The 11,187-nt window shown below is 43.4% G+C and overlaps 1 protein-coding gene across 3 annotated transcripts in view; it reads left to right on the top strand.

Moving 5' to 3' along the window:
* Window positions 1-10,499, top strand: part of dgkzb (diacylglycerol kinase, zeta b) — a 63,874-nt gene extending 53,375 nt beyond the window's left edge. For 2 of the 3 annotated variants that reach the window (XM_015965075.3, XM_015965073.3), the window contains exons 29-31: window positions 2,126-2,162; window positions 2,243-2,342; window positions 9,913-10,499. In XM_015965075.3, the coding sequence (XP_015820561.3) occupies window positions 2,126-2,162; window positions 2,243-2,342; window positions 9,913-10,029 (254 nt within the window). In that variant the 3' untranslated portion in view covers window positions 10,030-10,499. Of the gene's footprint in view, window positions 1-225; window positions 450-2,125; window positions 2,163-2,242; window positions 2,343-9,912 lie in introns of those variants that run through there. The other variant, XM_054733323.2, reaches the window with a different exon arrangement.
* The last annotated feature ends 688 nt before the right edge of the window (window positions 10,500-11,187 follow it).

Genomic DNA, 11,187 nt, shown 5'->3' on the forward strand with positions numbered 1-11,187 from the left:
GGCACATATGCAAACTGTTGTAATTCCTACACCGTTCACCTGATTTGGATGTAAATACCCTCAAATAAAAGCGGACAGTCTGCAGTTAAAGCACATCTTGTTTGTTTCATTTGATATCCATTGTGGTGGTGTATAGAGCCAAAAATGTTAGCATTGTGTCGATGTCCCAATATTTATGGACCTGACTGTATGTTTTTTTTTTTTTTGTATATTTCTGTATTTCAGGCGTACAAGTCCACAGCACGGAGCTTCTAAGGGATCCAACACAAAAAGTCTTCTCACTGCACACTAACCTGTTTTATTAGAAGCATTTAGGAGTTAGAGAATGTAGAATATTTTCATTTTAGCTTTTAAATAAAGACACTGAGTACTACGTAGATTGGACATTTTTCTTATGGATTTGGTTTAAACACATCCACATTACTCTCCCAATGCGGAATGTCTGAGAAACTGTAGAGCTCTCAGCAAACACATTTGAGCACTTTTACTAATTATCTTTAATGACTAAAAATGTAAAGAGTAATGACACTTCACCCAGTACAATTATATGTTGATCTATGGATGCTTTGAATGATTATTATTGTGGTGAAATCTCAACTGGAGAAGTGGAATTTGTATCCAACATACGTAACACATTATTTTTCACTAACAGTGAAATGGGTTCTGCACACCTGCACACGGGAAGAAAAGAACCTAAAATAATATAAACTCTTCAGCAAATCCTTTGTTGTAACTCAACGTGCACCTTGAACTGAAATACTTTCTCCCAGAAGTCCTCTCACCTGATCTGTTGGTGTGGAGATGTTCCACGAGCTCCTCCAGTTCTGCTCCTGGCTCTGGTTTCTGGATCAGACCCTGTGAGGCTCTCATCATGAACACTCTGATGTGGAAAAATAAAGAACCCATTTCACCACAAAACAAGAAGCAACAACAACATCTGACTGACAAAATCAGGAGTTGTTCTGTCAGATAGCTATTAGCAGTATTAGCTTATTTTTTCCTAATACTAGCAGGCTACCATGCTATTTATTACTGTTGAAGAAAATTATCCCTAAATAACCATTTTAAAACACACTTCGTTACCATACGAATATGTTAAAATAAATGATTTATGTTAAATGTTTAGACTGTTTATTTTTCCACTTACCGGTCATTCGGCCATATTGATTCACGTGAACTGCGACAGGTGTTCTGCTCTGTGTTGTTCACCGTGGCAGAGTGCGTTGACATATCCGGAGGGGCGCAGCCTAAGGGTTACACCCGACTGGAGGGGTGAGCGTTCTGGGACCGCGTGTGTGTAAGCTAGCTAGCTGGGCCTAGCTTGTTTCAACATTTGTTCCAGCACCTTTAAAGCTTCTGTAACTCTGCTGTTTCATGTGTTAAGCCTGATTCATGCTTCTCCGTCAGCTCCGCAAGGGGGACACACGGATTGACGGAAGCGTTTTGCTCTCATGCTTCTCCGTCTCCTGGAGAGTGTTGCAAAGCAATTCCCCGCCAGGACAAGAGGGCGTAGTGCTGTTCTGTGGTATCCTGTCATGTATCGGTCAGAGATGGTGTGTTTATATTGGGTATTTTTTTTTATATAAGAGACTTTTTAACACAGACGAATTTGTCTCTCATTCTCCTCCACCTCTTCATGCGCTCGCCACCTCTAAACCCACATTTCCTGTCATTTCCGTCTACAAATAAAACGCTTGCTGCGCATCTTTTCACTCCTCCAGTCATGGGGGAATTAAACGTTCATGTTTTTTCGCGAGGTATTCTTCAAGCAGCCCCGTGTCTGCTACTAGTTATCCTCGGCTCTCTTTATGTTTTTGAGGGCGCAATGCCGGCGGTGTAGACGACAGCGGCGTCCTGACCAATCACAAGCTTGCGTTGTCCGTCTCGACTGACGGATGTTTAGAAAAGAGAGCTTGATTCGGTTTGTCCTTGCGGAGCTCTCCGGCAGGCCCGCAAGGACGTTGCGTGTCTCCGCACTGACGCATACGGAGAAGCATGAATCAGGCTTAACTCCCCGTATTGTTCCCATGCTGCCTTTCAGGACCAGGTCTGACTGTATTAGGGATAACCAAACCCTAAAGTGTTTGTGTTCAGTTAATTATTCAGTTGTTTGTGTTCCCTTCAGTTCCCATGAGTCATTTGGACCTCACAGAGACTGAGACGTGAGTTCCTTTTGTCCTTATTTTTGTCCAAACTGAGTTCAGACTCCTCTCTAGTGATTCTTATGTGGTTTGTGTTTTAGGGGCGAGACAGCACTCCACCAGGCCGCTGCCCTTGGTCTAAGGAGCATCTGTCACTTCCTGGTAGAAGCTGGTGCATCGCTCATGAAGACAGACTTGCAGGTAAACCAGGATGCACCTGGACAACTAACAAAACCATTTTTTCCACAAAGTCATGTCATGTTTTATGAGTTTAATAACAACAGTAGGTGTAAATGTGGGTGTAGGTGGACCCCACTAATGTTGGGAGTAACGGCGTTTAAGTATAACGGCGTTACTAACGGCTTTATTTTATGGATAACAGAAATTTAATGAGTGGCTTTTCCCATCATTACTACGCCATTACCGGGCCGGTTACTGTTAATTAGACTTTTATTTATCTGGTGTTTGTGCTTAGATTTTTAAGTTATCTCTTTAGATTTTACTAGTGTTTTCTCTGTGGGGACCAACTGACTCGGGAGAGGCGGTTGGCTGTGGCTGCCTGGCTGCCTCCTCCACCATGTGATGGTGCCCGGGCTGCTGCTGCTGATGCAGTAGGCTCCTTTTGACGGCATTTCCATCTTCTTTGTTGCCTATTGCATCAGTACTCAGCGTTACCCTTTCACTTTACCTTTAAACTCATTCACTGCCAGCTGTTTCCTGATCAGAAAAGCCCTTCACTGCCAGCGTTTTCACAGTTTTTTAAGTCACAGAATGTTGCGCACTAGCATGATGTCAACGCCAAAAGTACCAAAACAGAGGAGATTCACCTCTTACATCAGGAAGAATCTGCACGTATCGAGCATTATCCGTTCTTTCATAATCCGTTGTTTAATTGTGATCAGCAGAAGCTTTTTTGGTTCGCGCCCCACAGCAGCGGCCCAAAACGATCTCCTAACACATGGATTTTCTGGTCCCTGATCACGTGACGTGTGACATATGCGGATGAAGATTGGCTTTAGAGCTGGGATGTTTGTTCTCATGGTGTGGGGGCCCGTTCCGACGCCCACACAGCAAAAAAAAATGTAAATGAATTTAGTCGTCATTTACATTTTTTTGTGGAGGGAGGGAGATATTAAAGGGATGTTGATCTGTGGGTAGAGGTGGGAAATTGACATTTGTGTGATTGTTTTTAATATTGTACAGCGGTTTGAGCTGCACTCGTTGCATGAAAAGTTCTTTATAAATAAAATTTGATTTATTGAGCCCGCTGCCATTACTGGGCGCGCTGCCGTTACTACTGGGCCCGCTGCAGTTACTGGGCGTGCTGCCGTTACTGGGGACGCTGCCGTTACTGGGCATGTCTCTGGCTCCTCCTTGGAGGTGCCAGAGTGAAACTGTATCCGCACCCCCCACCTTACCTCAAGCCAACACACACACGTACGTCTACTCCCCCACTTATCCAGATCTGAGCTAACATCAGAATTTAATCACAGCCATGCCCCATCCAGGCTTCTGCAATAGCTGAGCTGAGCTAAAAGAAAGAAGCAACTGAGACAGGAAAATGTATGCGTGAAACCAAAAACCTCTTTGGGGTGTTTTTCATGAGGGAACAACAATAAACCTGGTCACAAGCTTCAAAAGTGGGTTTTGTTTGTACAAAGTGTCTTCCTCGAGTTTGAGTCACTCACAGTTAAGTACACCTTTATGAAAGTTACAGACCTCTCATATTTTTAAGTGAGGTCACTTACACAATCACCAAATTACTTTGCCTAGCTGTAAATACAGTATATATATTTTTAAATACAGTATATATATTTAAATTTCGGGTTTAGTTCTGGTAGGATGGCGGCCACTAGCCAATCTGTGCTACAAAACTCTAAACAGATCCTAGCAGAATCTGACCCACTTGTATATAGTGATTAATGTTGTGTGTCAGTGAGAAGCGGAACGCTGCAGGATTCCTTGGAATTGCTCTGGAATACACAAAGACCATGGGTCTCTGTCACCATGGTGAAGCTGTAGGAAACAGGAAGCAGCTACAGATCTGAAGATTCTCTTCTCTTAAAATAATGAGTTCATGTGTTAAGAATCTAGAGCTGGTGCCAGTCCAAGAACCACCACAGGTTTCTGATCCCAGAACCAGGACTTTCCTCTCCATCCATCTTTCACCCATCCATTAATTTTATTTTTGATTTATAAGCAGTGGCTGCACACTGGTGCAGTGGTTAGCGCTGTTGCTTTGCAGCAAGAAGGTCCTGGGTTCAAATCCTGACCTGGGGTCTTTCAGCATGGAGTTTGCATGTTCTCCCTGTGCACATGTGGGTTCTCTCCGGGTGCTCCAGCTTTCTCCCACAGTCCAAAAACATGACTGTTACCATATCATGTTTATTTATAAAGCATATTTAAAAACCGCATGACAGCTGACCAGCTGTACAGTATTAAAAATTAAAAGACAAGATGAAAATTCAGATAAGAGATTACAATTATTTAATAAGTTGGAGCTGCCCCTGTGTGAGCTTGAAAAGCAAAAACTAGCACCTTCATTGTTATACAGTAACTAACAGTTAGCCACCTCAGATCCCTCAGGATTGGACATGTATGCTCTCATTTCATTATCAAATAAATAAAGTGGGCTGCAGTATTCTGCACCTTGGTAGTGTCGCCTAGACAACACAAAAGCGTGCATCACAGTCTCTAAAACCCAGATCACACTGAGATTTTTGGCTGTCGTACAGGATTGTTCACATCACACTGTGAGAATTCCAGAAAGGTAGCACACTGTACGACACCTTGTTACCACTGTGCAGGCTGGTGGTGGTGGTGTAATGGTGTGGGGGATGTTTTCTTGGCACACTTTAGACCCCTTAGTGCCAACTGGGCATGGCTTAAATGCCACGGGCTACCTGAGCATTGTTTCTGACCACGTCCATCCCTTCATGACCACCATGTACCATCCTCTGATGACTACTTCCAGCAGGATAATGCACATGTCATAAAGCTCCAATCATTTCAAATTGGTTTCTTGAACATGACGATGAGTTCACTGTACTACAACGGCCCCCACAGTCACCAAATCTCAACCCGATAGAGCATCTTTGGGATGTGGTGGAACGGGAGCTTCATGCCCTGAATGTGCATCCAATACATCTCCATCAGCTGCAAGATGCTATCCTATCAATATGGGCCAACATTTCTAAAGAATGCTTTCAGCACCTTAAAATTAAGGCAGTTCTGGAGGAGAAAGGGGGTCAAACACCTTATTAGTGTGGTGTTCCTGATAATCCTGTAGTTGAGTGTATGTGATAAGAGACATTATGATAAGAATCAAGTATCTGTCCAAGAGGGTGTATGTACAGCAGAAACAACAGTGGACCCAAAACAGAGCCTTGGGGTACCCCACAGAACAGATGGGTAGATCTGACATGATTTGGTTTCTACAGACACTTTAACTTCTGTTAGAAAAGTACGATCTAAACCAGTCTAGAACAGTTCCAGAGATCCCCACCGAGTCACCAAGTCTGTTAATTAAGGTGCTAGCAGTGCCTACACCACACTCAGGATAATCTAGACTCTTCATATATCTATTCCACAGATGTGGAATGACCTACTAAGCACTACTAGAACTAGGGATGAGTACCGAATTCGGTACTTTTTAAGGTACCGACCGAATTCCACAGTACCGACCGAACACCGATTCACGTCATTTCAAACGGTGCCTCGTTTCGGTACTGCCAAGACAGGTGCGCATGCGCAAGAGCGTTATGTCGCCGGTCCCTGCGAGCCAGTTGTAAACAGAGCAAGCATGGTAGAAAGAAGAACGCACGCTAAAGCTTGGGTCCACTTCACTAAATGTGATGGGTAACTGGGTGATGAAACTAGCGACAGACAACGATCTAAGTGAGACATCCTCATCTTAATCTGCTCCAGTAGGTAAATAAAATGTTTAAGATAACGTTACCTTGATTTGTTAGCTTCCGTTTCGCTAATGGTGCGTTCGCTTTCTCCTCGGAACTCCGAATTTCCGACTAGAAGAACATGAACGCGCTCTAAAGTTTGGCTTTACTTTACTAAATGCGACGGGTGAATGGGTGAAGGTAAAACCAGCGACAACGATCTAAGTTTGATACATCATCGTTTTAATCTGCTCCAGCAGCTAAATAAACTGTTAAAGATAACGTTAGCTTGATATGTTAGCTTCCATTGCCACCGTTATCAGCTAATGGTGCGTTCGCTTTCTCCTCGGAAATTCTAACTTCCCAGTAGGAAAAATCATATGAAAAAGGACGGCAAAAGGAATGAAGATACACAGTAAATTTAGTTCACAGTAAAGATGTTTGCTTCAGTTTAATTATCAGCTTATAAAACTACAAGGACGAAGTTAAAATACAAACTTGTATGTTATTTATCATGATATTTATCAAATATGGTTATATATTGAGAAAAATATATATTTAATTATAAAAGAGAATTAAAATAATAAACACTCAAAAGTATCGAAAATTGGTACCGTTAAGTACCGGTATCGACTCGTAGGTACCGGGAATTAGTACCGGATCGATTCAAATGTCAAAGGTACCCATCCCTAACTAGAACAGGGGCTTCCTTGTCAATTTTCAAGAAACTCCTGAAGACCCAGCTCTTCAGAGAGCATCTTCTAAAATAGCACTCTTCCTGAAACCTGTCCCCCCACTCCATGTTCACTTCCCTCTATGATTGATTACGCTGCCTCACTGCCACCTGGGATTGACTAAATAGTGTTTGTTGTTAGCCTCAAAGGCAACCTGATGGCTTGATTATCACCTGCATGTCGCTTTGGACAAAAGGGTCTGCTAAATACATAAACAGTGTCAAAGTCTTTACAGCAATTCTCAAACTAAACGAGCATGTAGCGACAGTGGAGAGGAAAACTCCCTTATAACAGTAGGAAACCCCCAGAGGATCCAGGCTCAGTATAAGCAGCCATCCACCATGACTCACTGCGGATGGAGAAGACAGAGCAGACGCGCACACACGTGCGCACGCACACACACACACACCATCTATACCAAGTGGTGGTTCTATGACTACAGTGATTTTTTAGTAAATATTCTATTTAGTCAAAGATTAACTTTATTGTCTTTATCATAGTGAATCTATAATTAATTAAACAGGTAAATGTTAGTTTAAACAAGTTATTTAAATTATCATTTTGCTCTGAGTACAGGATGAGGAGGAGGAATAGCAACGATTTTTCTCCACATTTGACATGTCTAATGATTTTACCAATTGGGAGCATATATAGTAAAAAGAATTGGTCCAAGCACTGAACCATGTGGTACTCCACAAGTAACCCTAGAGTATGAAGAAGATTTGTCATGTACATTTACAAAATGAAATTATCAGACAGGTAGGATTTAAACCAGCTTAGCGCTGTTCCTTTGATCCCTACAACATGTTCAAGTCTTTCTAAAAGAACATTGTGATCAACTGTGTCAAAGGCAGCACTGAGATCTAACAAGACTAGAACATACAAAAGATTCTTATCTGAGGAGGCCATGAGAATATCATTAGTAACTTTCACTAATGCAGTTTCAGTGCCTATGGATCTAGCTCCGCCTATTTCATTACCGGCCCTCACAGCTGCATGTTTCAGTTCTTGAGAAATCACCCCAGAGGAAAAGCTACTATTAACAATGGTTACAAACAGAGGGGCTAGGATAGTGAAAACCTCTTCAGAAAAACATGCCGACATGGGATCATGAGGCGTGCCAGCAGTTTTCCTCTTAGAGGCCACTTCCACCAAGTTTGACATGGACACTAGAGCAAAGAAGTCCTGGGATGGTAAAGCCGGGCGTACACTGTGTTACTTTTTCACTTTTCTGAGCCGATTTTCCACTCGCGCGAGAATCCACAAGATCGGGGCAAGTATTGCGCCGTGTAGTGTACAGGGGGTAACAAGAGGCAATTAACACCACGTGACCAGCTACCGATCAGCAATCGTGAGCTTGCACGGACTTCTGGCGTGGTTGATATTTTGCTCGTCCCTCATGAGGGTATCGCACTGTTGAAGCAGCGCTGCGAGCAGCAGCAACCCAAAAAGTATCAGAACCGCTCACGGCGCATGCGCAATCCTGCATCAACACCGCTCGCCCGCTATTTCCCTAATAACACACGTTGTTCGTTTTTATTTCTACACGTTTTTTTTACTCACAATGATTGTCAAGAAAGCGTGTTTGTCGTGTTCATGTCAAATTAAACGTATCACAAAACAGATTTACTTTATTTTGTTTTCCTCATCCAACCCCCATAAATCCCTGTGTGTCCTCCTGCAGCACTCCTGAAGGACAACAGGCAAGACAAAAAAGTCTGATGTGTTGAGTAAAAACTGCTATTTTTAGCACATTTTTAGGTCCGACGTGTTGCTACCAGACGTACAGTGTGAGCTGTCAGGTCGCATTCGAGAACTGGGTCTTACAGTGTGAGCACATCACTCGTGAGATCTGCCCTGCGAGGAAGTCGTACAGTTTGAGCTAAAACTGAGTGCTACGAGTGAAAAAGTCGCACAGTGTCCGTCCGCCCAGCTTAACTCACAGGCAGAGAGGCACATGAGGGGCAGGACTAGCCAGCTCAAAAATAACCAATCAGAAAAAAGGTACAAACGTGTGGTGGGATCAATCTACCTACATTTTATTTTTTAAGAACTTTATTTTTTCTTGGTTTTTATTTTCCCATCTTCCTGTCCTGTCTGTCTCTGATCTTCCTGCATCTCCCAGTCCTCCAGAAAAACTCCTGCCTGCTTCCTTCTTTTTCACCTCACAAGTCACTTTTTAACCAGCAGATCAAATTGATCTATTGACTGCAAAAATAGAGGAGTGTGCGCTACGCCAGTGACGAGCGCGTCCACACGTCATGCTCAAACACAGACAGAACTTACCAGAGAGAAAATGAACGGACACGAATGACTGTGTGTTAATTGTATATTTTTGGTGACACCACTTAGAAACTTAGAAAATGTTGCTGTGACCGTGTGCAGAACGCAGCTGAAGTTCATGAATAATCAGCGGTCTGCCTGCTGCTCTGCCCAAAAGAATCCCCGATACTCTTGAGTCCATGTAAATAATATAATAAAGGTAGAAATTAGATCTCTTTTGTGCTCCTTCTGTGTGTGGAAGTTAAGGGCATCAGGGGAGCCTGACAACCTTTAAGGAGAACCAAGTTGCTCTCCTGTAATTTGAACCCAGTATCCAACTCCGGATCGGGGCTTGGATCGGGAAGTAAAGCCTGAGTCCCAATCAGTCTGCAACCACGTGATCAGGGCCGATTTCCGATCATGTGATCGGATCGGGACATCCCTAGTGCTAAGTTTTCTACAGTTAGGACAGCAGCCCCCCCACCTGCACCTGAACATCTCGGGACATTAAAACAGTCCTTAGCTACCAGTTCAGAGAACACCCCTGTAAACCCCAAAAGGACCCAACATTCCACAATCTCGAAGAAATTGAGACTCTGTGTTCCAAAGTTCAGACCTTTTAGGAGGTTTGGTCGAGGCAGATTTTGTAGACCAGGAGGCCAATGTTTGGACTCCAACCGCCACTTCATGTAGATTAAATTAATCAACTCCGCTCCAGCAAACCCTGAATGGTGCAGGAGCATGAAGAAGGCCAGCGGTCTGGCTTCTCCCAATCACAGGAACCAGGCAATGATCTGGCCTCAAAAAGCCAGGAGCAAAACTTTGTTTTTTGATGAGTGCTACATCACAAACAGGCCATACTGAGAATGTCTTGTATTTCAGGGCGACACACCCAAACATCGTGCTGCCAAAGCCCAGGACCTGGAGCTGGCCGACTACCTTGGGAACCGGCAGCACTACCAGATGATCCAGAGGGAGGACGAAGAGACGGCAGTGTGACCTGGAACCAGAACTCTCACTTTATGTACCCCCACAGAGGTCCAAGTAAATGGGTCTCTGCTGGGTGTAGGGCTCAGTTTTCAGCTCTACTTTATGGAGTGGTTCTTGGCTCTCTGTCCTTTTGTCGAACTGGACCACAAACCCAAACCAGTTTGGATTTCAGCCCAGAGACGAGGCAGCAGCTTTAAGGAACCACTGGTGTCTTCTGTCCAGCTGTTTGAGATGTTTGGATGCAGTCCAGACAGAAAATGTTTCGTATTTAATGACTAGATATTTATGATCTGTTTGTAGAGATAAAACCTTGATAATCAAAGCCTTAGATGTTTGACTGTTACAGTGCTGAAGCCAGAGCCTGGTTCTGCCAGGTCTGGACCATTAAGATAATCTTCTCTGTAATCATGTCTCAACTGTCTGGTCTCCTTGTTTCTGAGAGACCTGCAATAAAGCATGTGAGCAAGAAGGTTCACGAAGACTGTTTCTGTTACTGGTACCATCAGTCCGAGAGCTGAAGAGAAGCATCTCTCATTATCTGTCATTTTAAACCAAAGCTAAACCCAGAGGGACTCAAAAGCTTCACATGTATCAGGTCAGGTCCCCCTAGACTGGTCTTCACAGGTTCTGGTCCATTTTTTTTTTTTTTTTTTTACCGTGTCCTGTCTGGCTGTGAAGCAAACAGAATTGATGTCTGAATGCTGGTAACAAGACTTACAGATTTACTCTCAGGTGGAGCATCAAAGCGTCTGCTATTAATTTCATGCCTGATACTTAAAACTTTATTGTTATTGTTTTTGAATGCTTTGTAATTCTGACCAGACACGGAGACAGAGGTGAAAGAGAAAGGAAAAGACAAAAGGTGGGAAGAGAGGGGGGAAGGGGGTGGGGTCCACAAAAATAAACAATGAACAAGAGTCTGCTTCTAGACCTGCAGAAAGAGAAAGAGCAGAAAAAAGGGACACACAACAATACATCAGGAGCAAGCTATCACTGCGTCAACCTGATGATGAAATATAAAATCAACATTGTTTAACTGAACAATCACACAATAAATCATAGTGCATTTAGTGGCAACGACAGCCTTAAGACAAGTGTTGAACGTGCCCAAGCCCATACTTTTGAGAGCACCATGTGAGCACCTGTGTGTGTACACGCGCTTGTTTA

This window comes from Nothobranchius furzeri, chromosome 4 (genome assembly GCF_043380555.1).
Source record: "Nothobranchius furzeri strain GRZ-AD chromosome 4, NfurGRZ-RIMD1, whole genome shotgun sequence".
NCBI classification, from domain to species: Eukaryota; Metazoa; Chordata; class Actinopteri; order Cyprinodontiformes; family Nothobranchiidae; genus Nothobranchius; species Nothobranchius furzeri.